This window comes from Parambassis ranga, chromosome 19 (genome assembly GCF_900634625.1).
Source record: "Parambassis ranga chromosome 19, fParRan2.1, whole genome shotgun sequence".
NCBI lineage: Eukaryota > Metazoa > Chordata > Actinopteri > Ambassidae > Parambassis > Parambassis ranga.
In genome coordinates this window covers 56,552-76,170 of record NC_041039.1, presented here as the reverse complement: position 1 = coordinate 76,170, position 19,619 = coordinate 56,552, and the positions used below count along the sequence as shown (strand labels likewise).

The 19,619-nt window shown below is 41.8% G+C and overlaps 1 protein-coding gene across 7 annotated transcripts in view; it reads right to left on the bottom strand.

Annotated features, from left to right (window-relative positions):
• Positions 1–18,063, bottom strand: part of LOC114452708 (zinc finger protein 609-like) — a 46,730-nt gene extending 28,667 nt beyond the window's left edge. For 2 of the 7 annotated variants that reach the window (XM_028432207.1, XM_028432210.1), the window contains exons 1-2: positions 17,722–18,058; positions 571–1,416 (exon numbers count right to left, since the gene is read on the bottom strand). In XM_028432207.1, coding sequence (XP_028288008.1) covers positions 571–1,296 — 726 coding nt within the window. In that variant the 5' untranslated portion in view covers positions 1,297–1,416; positions 17,722–18,058. Of the gene's footprint in view, positions 1–570; positions 1,417–2,612; positions 2,705–14,398; positions 14,985–17,721 lie in introns of those variants that run through there. The other 5 variants (XM_028432208.1, XM_028432209.1, XM_028432212.1 and 2 more) reach the window with 5 other exon arrangements.
• Between the last annotated feature and the right edge of the window lie 1,556 nt (positions 18,064–19,619).

Here is a 19,619-nt window from a genome sequence, read left to right as displayed (position 1 = left end):
AAATGTGAAAATGTTTATAGGGGCTAAACTTTTAGCATGAATTTTGAGGATGCATCTTTAAAGAAGCAAAGCAACCCCCTTCCTCTTCACTGGTGAAGGCTCAAGTTTAAAGTAATGCCCCAGCCTTACAGTGTAACTTTAATTAAAGCTTTTGTGGTAGACCAAGTCACTACGTAAGAAATTTACCATTTAAATTTTTCTTCTATAACCTCCAAATTTCTAGGCATCATATCAAGTTTGCCGATGGGGCTTATCTCTGGGGCGATGAGTCTGCATACAAAATGAAGCAGGGTGGGTCGCATAAAATAACCTGGTGCTCAACACCACCAAGACTAAGAAGACTTTGCTGCATGAGTCTGAGATTTTTCCACAAGCTATCAAGAGTGCAGACAAAAAGAGACACTCTAGCTTGCGTCTTCTGCCTATCAATAGCACCTGCACAGGGGCATGGGCGAGAGATGTGAGTGCGCAACTATTACCCTAAAAGGCAGATCTAAATAATTTCAACAATGAACATACTGCACCAACAAGATTGCTGCACATTACAAAATATAATTCACACCCTCTTACCTTCTCATCACTGACCATTTTCTTCAGATTCCGGCAGTCACTGCTTTCCACCTCCTCCTGTTCTGTTGTCATGACAACATCTTGGCCAATCCCTGCAGAGTCTAAAGTCAAATTACCAAGCCGCTCAGCTGAAGCTAACTCAGGGTTTTGTGGGATCTCAAATGGATTGCTGCAAGGGATCCCTAATGGCAAAACAGGGGCCCCTGACTCTTTCTCAGTGTTGACCACAATCTCAATTTTCTCCTTAGTTTTCCCAGACACCCCATCCTTATCCTTTTTCACAGCAGAGAGGATACGGCACGGTTTGCTAGACTTATCAGTTCCTTTAGTTGGGGTACAGCTAGGGTTCTGGGATTGCAGCTCACTGGGGACCCGACCCCCGACCCGAACCTCCTTCTTAGTTACATCTGAGACAAGTGCCTTAATGCTCTCCTTAGGATTTTTACTACGTTTTGATTTGGATTTACTCTCTTTGCCTTGTGAGGTGGCTACAGGACTAACAAACTTTATATTATTAGGTAAAGCAGCTACAGCACTGGGTGTGGTGACCACACCCCCTCCCTCTTTACTGCTTGACATCTCTAGTTTGTCCTTCTCTAAGTCAGCTTCAAGGTCAATAATCAGATTGCCAACGCCGATATCCCACTCATCACCACTGTCCATGTACGTGTCCACTGCGTTGGAGTCCACACCTTTCCCGCATTCAGGGCCACTGCTGAGGGACATCTTAGTAGGAGCGTCCCAGAGTGCAACAGGAGGGCCGCAGGACACTCTTGCTCCTCCGAGCTACAGGACGCCTCCTTAGGGCTGGAGCCCATGCCTCCTCCCTGCTTCCCTCATTGTTTCCTGTTCAAAAGACACAGCAAGATTAGGTTAGATCATTTTTGTTTTACTTTATTATGCATGTACATATTTAAGGAATATTTTATGCCACTAAAGGATCAGAGCAACATCCTTATTCGGTTCCTGGGAAATTAACAAGCAAGCTGGCAAGCTGCCTGCTAAGCTCAGAAATATATTTTAGGGATCTAGCCACCTTTGATGCTTTGGCCTCACCCCTGTTCTGCCTCCAAATGGCTGGCTTGTTTGTGAAATTGCTGCCTCACTGCTCAACAGCATCACAAGGTACAGGTAATTTATATTTTTGTAGGTAACAACACCATAGCCTGACCATCTGTACCTACTGTTCCTAGTAGTAATGCCTAACCCCATCAACATCTTTATGTACCATTATTATGTAAATTATGTAATTATATAATATAACACATTGGTAGCACACTGATGGGGATTGACAGATCTCCAACCTTCTTGAGCAGTAGCTTGAAGGCCACAACCATGAGCATGCTGAATTTGAGGAAAATTAGGAGAGTTCCAATTACAGAGGTCCATGAGGCAGGCAGTAGGAGATGATGGAAGTTGTGCAGAGGTGGTGGAAGTTGCACAGAGATTAAAAGGTTTTTAGAGGGCAGAATAGTAATGCTGTGCGATTGAATCAAAATGTTTATTTATATGTTTAAATATTTGCAAGGCTGCAAAAGCAAGAGAAGATAGGATATTTGTAAATCTTTGCCCATTGATGATTGAAATGTGTGAAGGTTTAGTGCAGATCAGTTACCATTTGCAATATAGAGTGCTGTTTCGATTTTTTTTCACATGGTTAAGGTTACATATTGTGAAGGATTTTATGAGATATGATTTTTTTGGTACTGCTTATGCCTTTGCAATAAGGAAAAGAATCAATTGAGGGAGAAGTGTATATGTAATGGCAGAAAATTGTGATGTCAATTGTAGAAGAAAACGATGAAGTAAAAAAAATGTTTTTATTGCACAGCAATATATACAAATATATACAGGTTAAAAAAAGTATTGTAAGTGTTGTTCTGTTATTCATGTTATTCATTCAGACATTAGGTGTTACATGGTTGCTTGCTGTTGCCAACATCATCTGGGTAGTTCTGAAACAGAAAGAAAATTAGTGTGGAAGACACACTTAAGTGGGGATGATTGAAATGTACAGCAAGATCAATAGAGGTTCACAGTACCCTGTATAACATCAGTGCCGATGTTATATTGTGTTGGTTGCACGTTTTCTTTAGTTGTAGCTGCCAGGTTCATAAATTCACATCACTGCGGTCTGAAAAAATACATAAGAAGAATATCAGTGTGGGTGACATGTTTTAAATGTCACCTTCGGTTCTTTGTTACCTTCAGTGGGCTTGCTGTTTTTGTTACAACAGGTATTATTCTGGTCATATTGCAAACAATGACCATATCTGTAGCCCAGACATTGTGCGAGCAGTTGGCCTCAGACCATAGTACAACCCAATGAGTTCTCACACACCATTGTTGTTACTGTTAGCTTCCTTCCTGTTTCGACACTGTCCTGTTTGTTCACTTGGTGTGCACTGTTGGTGCTACGGACTTTCTGCATTAGACATATTGTGTTTGCTTTTATTGTGGTAATACACAAGCACCTTAGTGTTAGAGTTAAGTGCACCAGTCTCTGGGTTCCCTTCTCGTTTACCACTGTAGCGAGGCTTACCGTAACTTAGCGGTTAGCATTAGCGATTAGCATGGCTTCTTCCACTCGCTCTCACTCTGCATCTCCCTCTCCTGCCCACTGCATGGTGTGTGACATGTTTAGCTATTCCTCTGCCTCCTTTAGTGAGCGTGAGGTGTGCAAAAAGTGTAGCTTATTCACAATCTTGGAGGCGAGACTAAGCGAGTTAGAGAGTCGGCTCCGCATGTTAGATAATAGACCTGTAGCCGCAGCAGCTAGCCAGCAGCAGTTAGCCTGTGCGGACCGGCCTGCCTTAGCTGATGTTAGCCGCCCCCCGGCAGCCCCTGAGCAGCCGAAAAGTCAGAGAGGTTGGGTGGCGGTTCGAAGGAAGCTGTTTTTCCCCACTCAGCGACACACCCACTGAGAAGCCAACCCTGGTTATTGGCGACTTTGTTTTGCGGCATGTAAAGCCGACACCAGCGGCTATAGTTAAGCGACATAGAGGGTAGCCTGAAGCTGCTAGCGAGACATAAGCATAAATACAGTAGGATTATAATTCACATCGGTGTTAATGACACCCGGCTTCGCCAGTCAGAGGTCACTAAAGTTAATATTGAGTCGGTGTGTAATTTAGCTAAAACCATGTCGGACTCCATAGCGTTCTCTGGTCTCCTCCCGAATCTGACCAGTGATGACATGTTTAGCCGCATGTCCCTCGCTCCGTCGCTGGCTGTCATGGTGTGTCCAGAAAACAACGTGGCCTTTATAGATAACTGGGAAACTTTATGGGGGAAACCTGGTATTATTAGGAGAGACGGCATCCATCCCACCCAGGGTGGTGCAGCTCTGATTTCTAGCAACATAGCCAATTTTGTTAGACCAACCTGACAACCCAGGGTCGAGGCCAGGAGGCAGTCGCTGTCCTACACACCTCTCTGCTGCTTCTGGAAAACTGCCGCCCTCAGTTAAAAACATATTAAATACAACTACACATAGAAACACTAAGCTTAATAATGTTATTGAAGTGGTGTCGGTCACACGTCCTCCCACAGTTCCTCAAGCAAACAAGTTAAGATATATTAATCATAATAACCTCATAAAAATACACACAAACACATAGAACAAGGTAACAGAACACTCAGGTGTGGATTGTTTTACATACGATCCCTCCACTCTAAGTCACTCAATGATTTAATTAATGATCATCACACTGATAGAATTTGTCTCACTGAGACTTGGTTTCAGGATGAAGAATATGTTGCTTTAAATGAATCAACTCCGTCTTGTTATATTAAGGCAAGGCAAGCTTTATTTATATAGCACCATTCATACACAAGGCAATTCAGAGTGCTTTACATAAGATGCAATCACAGAATAAAAACATATTAAAACATTAAATTAAGAAGGAAATTAAAATCATAAAATAAAATCATAAAATCATAAAAACATCAAATAAAATCAGGATGATTAAATGAGAAGAGTGCAGTCAAGAAATTAGGAGAACGCTGCAGTAAACAAATGGGTTTTCAGGCCTGACTTAAATGAAGTGACTGTCTGAGCAGACCTCAGGTGTTCAGGAAGGCTGTTCCACAGGTGAGGGGCAGAGTAACTGAATCCTGCTTCACTCTGTCTGGTTCTGACCCTGGGTACACACAGTAGGCCTGTCCCTGATGATCTCAAGCGTCTGGATGGTTCATAGGGAACCAATAAGTCCAGGATGTATTTTGGTCCAAGACCATTCAGTGCTTTGTAGACCAGGAGTAAAGTTTTGAAATGTATCCTTTGACTCACAGGAAGCCAGTGCAGTGATTTGAGGACCGGTGTGATGTGGTCCATTTTCCTGGTGTTACTCAGAACTCTAGCAGCAGCATTTTGGACCAGCTGCAGCTGCCTGACTGATTTTTTGCTAAGACCTGTGAGGACGCCGTTACAATAATCTAGTCTACTGAAAATAAATGCATGAATACGTTTTTCTGTGTCTTGTTTGGACAGAAAGCCCTTGATCCTAGCAATGTTTTTCAGGTGGTAATAGGCAGACTTAGTAATGGCTTTTACATGGGTGTTAAAGTTCAGGTCTGAGTCGAGTATTACACCAAGATTTCTGGCTTGGTTTGTGACCTTCAGTGACATGGAGTCAAGGTAAGCACTGATCTTAGCTCTTTCATTTTTGGGGCCAAAAATGATCATCTCTGTTTTGTCAGCATTGAGCTGGAGAAAGTTCTGGCTCATCCACTCATTGATTTGTTGAGTACACTTACTTAGTGAGTGTAAGGGACTGTAGTCATGTGATGACACTGATATATAAAGCTGTGTGTCATCTGCATAGGTGTGGTAGATGTTGTGCTGTTCTATGATCTGAGCTAGGGGCAGCATGTAGTTGTTGAACAGAAGTGGTCCAAGAATGGACCCTTGAGGAACCCCGCATGTGATTTTAGTTCGGTCAGACTCATAGTTACCAATTGACACAAAGTAGTCCCTATCATGTAAGTAAGATTTGAACCAGTTTAACACAGTGCCAGTAAATCCCACCCACTGCTCCAGCCTGTCGAGCAGTATGTTGTGATCAACTGTATCAAATGCAGCACTAAGGTCCAGCAGCACTAAGACAGAGACTTTGGATGCATCATTATTCTGATGTATGTCATTTAAGACCTTAATAAGTGCAGTCTCAGTGCTGTGGTGTGCTCGAAATCCAGACTGAAATTCATTGAAAAGATTGTTTTGCACCAAAAATGCATGAATTTGTTGAAAAACAGCCTTTTCAATGACCTTTCCCAGAAAAGGAAGGTTAGATATTGGCCTGTAGTTATTTATTGCTGAAGCATCCAGATTTGATTTTTTGAGCAGAGGTTTGATTACTGCACTTTTCAGGGCCTGGGGAAACTGCCCTGACTGAAGAGAGCTGTTAACTATCTGCAACACATCTGACGATATGCAGTTAAAAACGTTTTTAAGAAAATGTGTAGGCAGATTGTCAAGTGAGCATGTTGTGGGTTTTAACTGTTTAACAGTTTCTGTCAGTGCTGTATTATCTAGAAGGTTAAAATGTGCCAGCTTAACTGGTGGATGAGAAGGCACAAGTGACATTATGGTTTTGCCAGAGCTAGAGCTACAGACTGTTTGTCTTATTTTTAACACTTTATCTGTGAAAAAAGATGCAAAGTCATTGCATGACTTTTTAGACAGCAGTTCAGGTGGGACTGATACTCCTGGGTTTGTCAGTCTGTCTATAACAGAGAACAATGTGCGAGCATTGTTGCTGTTCCTATCGATGATCTCTGAAAAATAGGATTGTCTTGCATTTTTCAGTTCCTGGTTGTAGTTCTGTAGGCTCTCTTTGTAAATGTTATAATGAACCTGGAGTTTAGTTTTTCTCCATCTGCGTTCTGCCTGTCTGCAGACTCTTTTTTGAGCTTTAACCAGTGTGGCATTTCTCCAAGGTGACTTTTTCCTTCCTGACAGAACTTTGGTTCTGATTGGGGCAATTGAATCAATAACAGTCACAACTTTGGAACTGAAACTGTTTACAAGGTCGTCAACAGGAGCTGTGGGCAGGGTTGGTGATGGTACAAAAGCCTGTGTGAACAGTGCACAGGTGTTATCATTAATGACGCTTTCTGATCACCTTTCCTTCTACCTTGATGGGATTAGCAGGGTTGGTCGTTTTAAATGCAACACAGTAGTGATCAGAAAGAGCAACATCGGTCACCACAACCTCAGAGATGTTCAGACCTTTTGAAATAACTAGATCCAGTATATGTCCCTTGTTATGTGTTGAGTCTGTTACATGCTGTGACAGCCCAAAGCTATCCAGGATGTTAAAGAGTTCTTTGGCACTTCCATCATTAGGATTATCAACATGAATGTTAAAGTCACCCACTAAGACAACACAATCAAAGTCAATGCACATAATAGACAATAGTTTGGCAAACTCATCAAAGAACTTTGCATTGTATTTCGGGGTTTTGTAAATAACTGCAAAGGTTGCTTGACAGGAGGATTTTAGCTGAAGAGCAACATATTCAAAAGAGTCAAACTTTCCATAGGATACCTTTTTGCACTGGAGGCAGTCATTAAACAAGATGGCGACTCCTCCTCCTTTCTTGTGCAATCTTGCTTCACTCATGAAACCAAAGTTAGGAGGAGTAGACTCAATAAGAACTGCTGCACTATTGTCTTGCCCCAACCAAGTTTCAGTTAAAAACATAAAATCCAGATGGTGCTTTTGAATAAAATCATTAATTAAGAACGATTTGCCTGCCAAAGACCTAACATTTAAGAGAGCTAAATTTAATGTATTAAAACCTGTGTCCTGTCTATGTTTGGGGACAGACTGTGGCTGACATTGAATAAATTTTAAATTTGATAATACATTTCTTGGATGATGGGGCTTTCTTTTCCTTTTACTTATCAAAACATGAATTGATGAGTCTGCGCTGTGAGAGAGTGCTCTCTCCCTGGGCCTCAGGTTGGTAGTGGGATTATTATGGGTACAAGTCCTCAAACAGCAGAAGCCCTGGGTGTCCTAGTCCCTGATTGCAATCTTGGTGCTGTTAAAGGCCTTAGTGGCCAGTGGTCTGGATGGTGGCCGGGGAGGCTTAGATGGTGTGCTTAGGGGAGTGGAAGAGGGAGGGGTGGGTTGGGTTGACCTCAGCTGCATAATCTGGGGGGAGGACGGAGGGGAGATACTGCATCTTGGGGGCCTTGAGGGAGGAGTCTGGGGGGATGCTGGTGGATGTTGCAGTGTTGAGGATAGGACTCTTGATCTGGCTAGATTGGGGGTGAGGGGGACCATTTTGATCCCAGACTTCACCAAACTCTCCATGTGACTTGGGAACCCAAGAGGTGAAGCAGGGGGGGAGATGGATATTGAGGAGTTGGAAGAGGATGCAGCTGAGGGGGTGAAGGGCTGTAGCGGAGGTGAGGTGGGGAGATCCGGTGAAGCGGTCCTGCTGTTGTCCCCCTGCAGCTGGTATTCACTTTGCAGTGGAGCCTTAGGTCGGGCCCAGGGGGGGTCGGAGGCGTTTTGGTGTCTCACGGAGTGGAGTAGATTATCGGTTAGCCGCCTCAGTCCACGTCCATTCAGATGAGGGCCTCTTCCTTTGAACAGGTCATCACGTTCCCAGAACAGGTTGAAGTTATCGATGAAGGTCACAGCATGTGTCTCACAGGTCTTAGACAGCCAAGTATTCAGTGCAAGCAGGCGACTGAATTTATTTATCCTTCTATCAATGTTTGGGAGCGGCCCGCTGATAAATGATTGGACTTCCAGTTTGTTGAGTATCTCTAAAAGTTTAGAGAAATCTTTTTTCAGCAGTTCTGATTCGCCCCTGTTGGTGTCAACTGCACCCACATGCAGAATGATCTGTTTGACTCCTGGGTGGTTTGACATAACCTGAGGGAGAAGTCCTGTTATATCAGTGACCGTGGCACTCGGATAGCTGCATGTGAGCATTCTTTCATTCTTGACGTCACTGATAGCGCCGTCTCCAAGCAGCAAGATATCTTTGTCCTTCACTTCTGACACAGATTCTCTGCCTCTGTGTGCCCGATGTTTTGTCTTTGTCTCCCTCTCTGTTTTATTCTTTGTGTCCCATTTCTTATTGACTGCATTGTATACTGGCTCGTTTACAGCCAACTCAGACAATGGTTGATATTTGTTTCTGAGCTGTATGCCTGGTGATGCAGCGTATACCCCACTGATATTATCATTCATTTTTCTCGTTCTGTGCCTTTTTGGTTTGGCACCAAGTGTATGCCAGGTGGCATCAGTCTGTTTAGGACCAGCTTTCATAAGTTTTGGAAAGGACACAGTGTCATCCAGGTTTAGCATATCAGCGGCAGAATCATAATGAACACTGCATTTTGTTGATGCAGATTTAGTCTTCTTACCACCGGGTGTGATCGGGAGAGTCTCATGGAGTCCTTTTTCCATTTCCAGGGCAAAAATCTTTGCTTTAAGCTCGGTGATTTCCTGAAGATAATTCCAGCAGTTTTGGCAGCGTAAGCTTGTTGTGGTGTCTGCTCCAGACATTTCTTCACTAGGCTGATGAGTAGACAACGTGAGCTGCAGCAGGTCCGTTGATTTGTTTGAAAAGTTAAAATCCAAACATCCAGTGGTACAAAACGTATCATGGGTATAAAATTGAATTCTAAAATCTTTGGGGGCAAAAAAAAAAAAGTGAAAGATAAAAAGGTAAAAAGTAAAGTAAAGGCAGGCAAGAGCAGGAGCAAGCAGAAAAGCGTCTGCATTAACTGTCATGTTTCTAGAGTTACAGGTCGCGGAGGAGGAGTGGCAGCAATCTACTGCTCCAGTCTTCAGATGAATCCTAAACCTAAGTCTACTCATACTTCTGAGAGTCTCAATCTCAGCCTGTCTCACGGAAGCTGGAAGAAGTCAGAATTTGTTTTACTCATCGTAGTGTATCGTCCACCTGCTGCTTATTCAGAGTTCCTGCTGGAGTTGCTCTACAACTGGTACGATGTTTATGTCTGGCATGTGAAAGATGTGGAGATTGTGGCGAGTTAGAAAATATGGCAGCTCTGCTTCTCTGTTTTTGGTTTTACATTATGTCTTAATGGAGGAATGACCGGCACTCTCCCCGAACAGCAAAATGGTTTGGTGTGGAGTTTTAAGAGGGACACCGTCAGAAAGCCAACGAGTTTTCCTTCGAACTGATATACAAATTACCTCAGGGAGATGGACGGTGCAGGTCTAAGCGCAGGTTAGAGAGATTTTTTTTAGGCATCTCCTCAGCCTCTCTCCACTCTGAGTGATGACTCACCCACTCTAGCTCCCAACATTCCACGCAATACACACTAATGTTAAACTCAGAAGAGACCTCAAAAACCACTTCATCTTTAATCCCCTGTCATTTGAAGACGGAGCTGAACTTCCAAATTCTGAATACAACTTTTGAAGACCAAGACGTTGGAAGTATTTTAAGCCTCGAATGGTTTCTCTAAATTAATATTTGTAGGAGTAGTAGCATTTTGCAAAAGGCATGGTTTGAAGGGCTCTCCCATTGACTCCAATGTTAATTTGAGGGTGGAAAATGTTTAATATTTTTAATATTATAATATTTGTAATTATTATTGAAGGTTTCCGGGAATGTCCTGAATGAGCTGAATCTTTTGATGTTTGAATGGTTTGAATCGGCCCATGCATTCTGAAGATATGCTGAGCCAAAAAACGTACGGAACGTACGGAAGAATAATAATAACTAGAAAAGTACAGTACCTGTACTGTATCATGTTTGTATCATGTTTGCTCCTCTCTCCCTCTCTCTCTTTCTCCTTCATCCTCTCTCTCTCTCTCTCTCTCTCTCTCCCTCATCCTCTCTGACTAGCAGCAGGACTGGTTCCCCCTTAAGTCGACGGGTCCTGCTCAAGGTTTCTTCCTCTTAAAGGGAGTTTTTCCTTGCCACAGTGCTCTTAGGGGGGTTCCTGTGAAGCGCTTTGAGACAATGTCTGATTGTAATATGCGCTATATAAATAAAACTGAATTGAATTGAATTGAATTGAATTGAAAAGCATTTCCTGAAGAAAATGCAAGTTTGATTGCCGCAGCTGAAGCATTGCTTTGAACGCTGATGTGAGTGATTGCTCTGAATTGCTGGAGAATCTGCAATCTGAACTTAATTTGCTGAAACACAGTTAAGAATTTAGAAAGATGAAGCTCTTATCTGGAAAAGTAGAAAATGTTTTAATATTATGAAGATATGAAAGAGAAACAGCTGAAGACAAGAACAGTATGAAATCACGACCTTAAAGAATAGCCTGTGAATATACCATATGAAAGGTCTGAGGGTGGAATAATACCATAAGACTATAAGAAGCTCAGGCTGTGTGATTTGAATGTGGAAAAGTAGTATACAGCTGAAGGATGATCAATATGACAGATATAATGCTTAAAGTCTGATAAAGACTACAAATATGGCTGCTTTGTATGCTTCTAGTGAGTCAGTCTGTCACCATGGTAACGGCCCTGCCTGCCTGCCTGCCTGCATCCATGGCAACCGGAATGTTTATCAGCTGCCCCTAACTGCAGCTCTCTCTTTCCCCCTCCTAATGCATTTCCTATGTAAAACCACCCTCCGAACAACGTCTCATATTCTCCAAACCGAAGACTTTAGACAAAAAATAAGAACACCGTCAGAATCCCAAGAAGTTGCTCTACAACTGGTACGATTTTTATGTCTGGGATGTCGAAGATGTGGAGATGGCGGCGAGTTAGAAAATATGGCAGCTCTGCTTCTCTGTTTTTGGTTTTACATTATGTCTTAATGGAGGAATGACCGGCACTCTCCCCGAACAGCTGGCCTTCAGGGCAAAATGGTTTGGTGTGGAGTTTTAAGAGGGACACCATAAGAAAGGCAACGAGTTTTCCTTCGAACTGATATACAAATTACCTCAGGGAGATGGACGGTGCAGGTCTAAGTGCAGGTTAGAGAGATTTTTTTTAGGCATCTTCTCAGCCTCTCTCCACTCTGAGTGATGACTCACCCACTCTAGCTCCCAACATTCCACGCAATACTCACTAATGTTAAACTCAGAAGAGACCTCAAAAACCACTTCATCTTTAATCCCCTGTCATTTGAAGATGGAGCTGAACTTCCAAATTCTGAATACAACTTTTGAAGACCAAGACGTTGGAAGTATTTTAAGCCTCGAATGGTTTCTCTAACTTAATATTTGTTATTAGTTTGATTACTTTGCAGCAATCAAACTAATAATAATAATAATAATAATAATAAAGACGTAGAAGAACAACTAATAATAAAGACGTAGAAGAACAAGAGTTTGATTGCCGTTGCTAGGCAATCAAACTCTTGTTACTCTAATTACTCCTGCAGAACTGGACCGCTTTGTCAACAACACTGCAGACACATTACACTCAGTCTTAAACAGGATTGCTCCACTGAAGAAGAAGAAAACTACAAATCAGAAGAGGCTAGCTCCATGGTACAACTCAAATATCCGATCACTGAAACAGATTACATGAAGGATGGAGAGGATGTGGCAGTCCTCTAAATCAAATGACTCCCAGAGGGCCCGGAGAGACAGTTTGCTGACGTATAAGAAGGCCCTTCGCAAAGCTAGGACAGCCTACTATTCATCACTAATAGAAGAAAACAAGAACAACCCGCGCTTTCTCTTTAACGCTGTAGCCAAGCTGACAAAAAGCCACAGCTCTGTGGAGCCTCGCATCCCTGCAGCTCTTAGTAGTGAAGACTTCATGAGCTTCTTCACCGATAAAATCACCACTATTAGAGGACAAATCAACCACAATCTCTCTGTGACCGCTGAAGATACACCGCCACTTCTGGATACGGATCCTGATCTAACTCTGGACTGCTTCGTGCCCATCGGCCTCCCTGAGCTGACCACCAGCATCAGCAAGTCTAAACCTACTACGTGTCTTCTGGATCCGATCCCATCACGGCTCCTCAAGGATGCTATTCCTCTGATCGGAGAGTCTATATCAGGACAGATCAACTTGTCTCTGGAAACAGGATATGTACCACAGGCTTTTAAAACTGCTGTGATCATTCCGATACTTAAAAAACCTTCACTGGACCCGGACCTCTTAGGAAACTACAGACCGATCTCCAACCTCACCTTTATCTACAGAATACTTGAAAGAGCTGTTGTAAGTTAGCTAAATGACCACCTGCATAGGAACAGTCTGCTCGATGCTTTCCAGTCTGGATTCAGAGCCCATCACAGCACAGAAACAGCACTGCTTAAAGTCACCACCATAGCACTGCGCTGGTTTAAATCATATTTATCTGACAGATTTCACTTTGTTCATGCTAACGATGTTTCTTCCACAGGTACAAGGGTTAATCACGGTGTTCCACAGGGTTCTGTGCTCGGACCGATCCTGTTCACCCTCTACATGCTCCCTCTAGGAAACATCACCCAGAAGCACGGCATAAACTTTCATTGTTATGCTGATGATACTCAGCTGTATTTATCCCTGAAGCCTGAAGAAACGGAGCCGCTAGTCAGACTACAGGCGTGTCTAAAGGACATAAGGGACTGGATTCATAAAAGTAGAATGGGAGGACGAGCTTTTAGCTACCAGGCACCGCTACTATGGAACCAGTTACCAATCTGGGCCAGAGAGGCAGACACTGCCTCCATCTTTAAGACTAGACTTAAAACTGTTCGGTTTAGTAAGGCGTACAGTTAGCCTTAAACATTATGTGTAGGGCTGGTAGGTATAGTTACAGTCGCCTCAGCCACAGGTAGAACAGGTATCATAGGGCCAATAAAATATTAACTTTTAGCACAGCATAGGCCTATATTCTGTGGGGGGGCACATACATGATCCACTCAGCAGTTTCCCTCTCACCCTCTGACCTCTCCTCTACTCTCATTAGTCTGGCTCATACTGGTAATATCATCTCATAAACTGTTTGCTGCCTTCCTCATAGTTTTGTGCCTCGCTCTCTCTCTTTGCAGGTCTCAAGACCTGCATGCTGACCTACAGTCCGGCCCCTGAACTCTCCTGTGCTCTTGACTTCACTAGTCTTTGCTGCTCATCCTTGTTTTAATTACTATCAAATTACTATTACTACTTATGGACTGACGATATATGTAGTTATCCATTATAATATAATCACCATTTCATCTCTCTCTCTCTCTCTCTCTCTCTCTCGGCCAAGTAGACGGGTGCTGCTCAAGGTTTCTTCCTCTTTCTCTTTTCCTTGCCACAGTGCTCTTAAGGGGGTTCAGGCTCTGGGTCTCGCTCTGGGTTTCTGTAAAGCGCTTTGAGACAATTTCTGATTGTAAAATGCGCTATATAAATAAAACTGAATTGACTTGAATTAGCCTGCGTTCACTCGAAGCCACTAGTGAAAATGATCGTTCATTAATCGTAACTGTATTACATGTAAAACTAATGTGGATTTTTTTTAGGGTAGGAATAGGGTAAACACTCTACTGCAGTAATTCCTCTCACAATCAATGCAGTTAACACATCATGCATGAGGAGAGAAAATACCGTCACATACCGGAAACCGTTACAATAATATAAAAATACTGTGATATAGAATTTTGGTCATACCGCCCAACCCTATATGATATATATATATATATGATATGATATTATGTAGAAATTAATATTTTATTGTTGATATTATGTAAGGAATGTAGTCTGTGTTGTAATAGTGGCAACATTATATACAGGAAACAACCACTAAGGTCATGAAGCTGTGGTAATTTTGGTAAAGCTAAGAATTGTGTGAGTTGTAACATTTGTGATTATTAAATTTGCATGCAATTGTATAAGTGAAAATAGTGTGAAGAAAAGGTACTTACTTTTTTCAGTTTAGGTAGTGGTGAAATCCACAACGAAGGTTCCCAGTAGATGTGAGAGAGGTGTCTTCATGTCACTTTGTCCAGTTTGAGTGATATGTAAAATCAGTTTAGGTCTCCACCCTTTGAAAGTGTGAACAATTTGCTATCAACATGGACTGGTTTTGGGGGTAGACTGACGTTAGGATAAGTACGAATGAAAAGTGAAAGGGTTTATATGACAATTGGATAGAGCAAAAAGAGCAGTAGTGTAAAACTTCAAATTATAGCCGAGTACCGAACTGACACCAGTCCTGTTTACAGGCTCTGTCCGATTATGGATTTGGACATATAAAGGCCGGCCTCAATTATAAGCCTGGTCTTAATTTTTAGACTTTGGCTGTATAAACTCTCCTAAAGCCCAACCGATCGCCTGTTTAAGCCAGTTCTATCCTGCACAAAGATTCTGATAGTTACTGCTTGCATCCCTCCAGAATTCATTCATTTTTTTCTATTAAAATATTCTTTTGTTGCATCAGCAACAACAGACAAAAAGTTAGTGACCTGTGTATCTGCCTTCTTCACATGGTCCACACTTCTTACTGATGTCCACAAACACGTTCGCTGAACAGTCTTGAAACATCATGAAAACTAAAGACAGTAAAACGTTTTAATAACATCAGACTGTTTCTTTGACAGAATGAACGAAGATTCCCTTTACCACGTACACCATGTAAAACCAGTGGTAGATGGTAGGTGAGCATAAAGTCCCTCGTCTCTCTGTAGTCTCGTCTCTGCTCTTCTCTTCTGTAATCTCATGTAACTTAAAATAATGTTCAGTCATGCTGAACATCTGACTTTGGACAGTGATATGCTGATATGTTGCAGTCACTGCGCCACCTACTGGCCGGAACCCCCGTCTTTTGTATATTTGTGGTTTGGTGTTCTCTTCTGCTCCTCACAGACAAGAGACAGACACTCACTGATCTCAACACACAGCGGCTGTCAACCATGTATTTCAGTGGAGAGGTCTCTGGTCAGAGTCAGAATTCTTTTATTTATCGCTGAGATATAATATGAAAAAAATATACAGTATAAGGTAAAACTACCAATAAAGATACAACTTAACAAAAGTGCATCAGAATGAAATCTCCTACCCTACCTTTTAGGTTTATTGATCTTTGAAAGGGTGTACTTGTGTGTATTAGTATGCTATTTAGGGTTGGGCGGTATTAAGGTATACTGGTGGGGCACGCAGATAGCGACCGAATCAGTTTTAAAAAAATGCAATCACAATGGGCTGCCAGCATGAAATTTTAAAAAAGTCTGTTCGCTATACGTGTTTTTAAAAAGCCTCAATAAAAAATATATTAACTGAAAAACATCCCTTGACATGTTTCAGGCAGTTTATAATGCACTTTATCTGCCGTGAATTGTAGGCTACAGCAGCTGAATTAAAATTAAACGTGTGCTGTGTCTCTGTAACTTGAAATGCATATATGCGCTGTTTTGATGGGTCTCTCTCTCTCTCTCTCTCTCTCTGCAACTGATGACGGGGCCACGCAAGCACTCAGGGTAGATTAGCTGAAAATGAGGAATTTACATGCTGCTGAGAAGTTCAAGTCTCTAGTCAGGGAGAAGCGATGGCAAATTGTTGCGCAATTGTGGCATCACAATCCCCGTCTGCACGGTATTTACGTATACCGGGGTAAAATGTGGAGGGCGTTCGACGGTATCAAAATTTGGATACCGCCCGACCCTAATGCTATTATCATTATATTAGTTGAAAATGATCTCAAAAAGACAATATCGCAATAATTTCTGTGGCAATTATTCGCACAGCAAAATTTGTTATTGTGACAAGCTTAGCACTGACCTAAAAACTGGTTACAACAATATTTAATCTGTTTTTAAGCCAGTTTGTGGTCCCCACATACTTCAAACAAACAATTGTTGCCAAAACCCCAAATTCTTGTGTGCACACGTGAATTTCCCTCAGGATTTATAAAGTATCTATCTACTCTAAGAAGACAGACTAGTAAACTTTATTTACTAATTTCAATTAGTGCCTTGTCAATAACATTATAACACAGCGTAGCACAAAAGGTGAATACCACTGTATTTACTACGTTGACTCATACATAATAATGTATCTTAAGGAGCACTGCTAAATAGTTTAGTGACTGTGATCTTGCCTTAGAAGTATAGTTGTAGGCCTTCAATCACTTGTGAAAGTTAAGCAAGCGCAAGAAAAAAAACACTAATTGTAACAGTTGGTAGCAATGACATTAGCTTAATATAATACTGCCTGTTTCTGTATCTTTTAAGCAGCAGCTTTAGCTTAGATTCTAAATTTAGTACTCTGCTCAGCCACCCTAATTCTTCATCTAATTTTCGCGGGGTCAGGGTATGGCTGGGCAGGGCTACTTATTTAGTATATATTATATTTAGATCATGTGATTAGCCTGCCAAATGTCATTGGCATTAGGAATATGGGTACACTAAAGAAAAACAATACTTAGCAATGCAATTAAACTGAAGACGTTACCATGCTATTTTATTACAAGGAAAGGGAAATGTAGTTTAAACAAAAACCTACGGAGCTATCTAGTTTAGTAACTACTTCAGTATACGGAGGCTAAGCTAGTGGTAGCTCACAAGTTAGCCCTTGATCCTGTTGCATGTTACTGCAAAGCTAACGTGCATACATATACCGTATTCCATGGGGTTCAGTTAAACTATATTAATGTCAAACATACACAACAATATTAACTTAAAAATCCAACATTGGCTATCCGGCTAATCCCAGGCCAAATCGGGGCCATAAACTAGGATTACGAGATCCATTATCGGACGGGCGTTACTTAGCTGGAATATAGAGATTAATGTATTCTGACATATTTTCAAATATGGCGACTGATGGACAACTACCGATGCCAATCACACTAGCATCCATTATGTGACAACCCATTTCATTCCACAAGATAGATTCGATAACGACGCTCTAAAACTTGAAATCCGTGAAACACATATCAAAACAACGTTCTACTGTGCTCATTAATTATGTTTACACAAACGTTGTGAGATCAAAATGAAAGCGAGGTTGGGAATATGAATACAAATAACTAGAGGTGGTGGTTTGGATTTTGAAAGCAGGTATTAAATAAAACGGGTCAGACTGGGACGTATCCGATGACAGACGCCTGCCCCTTTGCTGCCCGGTCTCTCTAGACAAAGACAACAATTAGCCTGCTAAGCTAACCCCAGAATAGCTAGAAGGCTAATTCTCGTTTCGAAAAGTGAACCCAAATCCCAACAAGACAACCTGCTTTAGTGTATCCACTTACCCCGTTCGGAATCTCTATCCAATTAATGTCCGTGTACACTCCATAGGTCTCGGCAATTTAAGTTAAATAATCAAGACAATCTCCCAAACTGGTGGATATTAAAGGCAGAGCAGTCAACGTGCTCCCAATTCACAGGACAGCTGCAGCCACACGGTCACATCCCGGAGGAGAAAACTGGAGAACTGCGGGAAACAATGACATTTTAGAGTCATTTTTGAACCCGACAGGAAATGTAAGTAATTCCAGACATTCCATGACTGGATGCGATATTCACAGAGGTCCCGCAGACATACAAACAGCTACAGACAGACGAACAGCACCGCAGGGCTAAATGGCAGGTATGATGCAACCAAATCCTGGAACAGTGGATCAGTGCAGTAACTGGACCTGGATTCACTGGTTTAGAGAGGGTCTGGAGTCAATGGACTTCTTCTTCTTCTATTAGTTAATTTGGCGGGTGGCATCCTACTACTGTTTTTCCTGTATTGGGATCTTTTGAACCGTCTGTAAAAATAGCAACATATTCCTTATACTCTTTCTAATCTGTCATTTACTAACATAGATGCAGTTGTTAAACCTTTGTACTTGTGTCTATTGTCTATAAAGTAAAGATCGGACAAGACTGCAGGAAAGAGCCAGTAGGTGTAGCTGAAAGTGGAACTGTAGGAATAAAACTGAGATTACTTAGTTCCATTTCCCTAGCAATATTTATACTACTTCATATTAAACTTTTTTTTCTATCATTTCCACTCTCCCAGCATGGAAGGAGCACCTTAGTAGCCAGATGGTTTTCCTGAGAATGCCCTTAAAGATATGTCTCTTTTTGATATGTAATTCATCAGTAGTTGTTTTCTTCATAATTTCAATGGCATTTCACCCATTTCCACTTGAATTGCAGCAACAGGAGATGTCTTATATGCTCCACAACATAATCTATATATAGATATATACCGGTGTATATATATATATATATATATATATATATATAATCTACCTGGGCCTGTACAGTGCATCCGGAAAGTACTCACTTCTTCCACATTTTGTCATGTTACAGCCTCATTCCAAATTGTATTAAATTAATCTCTTTACCCATAATACCCCATTATGACAATGTGAAAAAGTTTTTTTTTTTTTTACATTTTTTGAATTTATTAAAAATAGAAAACTAGGAAATCACATTTACATAAGTATTTGCAATGAAGCTCAAAATTGAGCTCAGTTGCATTCTTTTTTCCAGTGATCATCCTTGAGATGTTTCTACAGCTTAATTTGAGTCCACTTGTGGTAAATTCAGTTGATTGGACATGATTTGGAAAGGCACACACCTGTCTATATAAGGTCCCACAGTTGACCGTGCATGTCAGAGCACAAACACCAAGCATGAAGTCAAAGGAATTGTCTATAGACCTGCGAGACAGGATTGTCTTGACGCACAAATCTTGGGAAGGATACAGAAAAAATATCTGCTGCTTTGGAGGTCCCAATAAGCACAGTGGCCTCCATTATTCATAAATGGAAGACGTTTGGAACCACCAGGACTCTTCCTAGAGCTGGCCGGCCGTCTAAACTGAGCGATCGGGGGAGAAGGGCCTTAGTCAGGGAGGTGACAAAGAACCCGATGGTCACTCTGTCAGAGCTCCAGCGACCCTCTGTGGAGAGAGGACAGCCTTCCAGAAGGACAACCATCTCTGCAGCAATCCACCAATCAGACCCGTATGGTAGAGTGGCCAGACGAAAGCCACTCCTTAGTAAAACAAACATGGCAGCCTGTCTAGAAATTTGCCAAAAGGCAAATGACTCTCAGACCATGAGAAACAAAATTCTCTGGTCTGATGAGACAAAGATTGAACTCTTTGGTATGAATGCCAGGCGTCATGTTTGGAGGAAACCAGGCACCT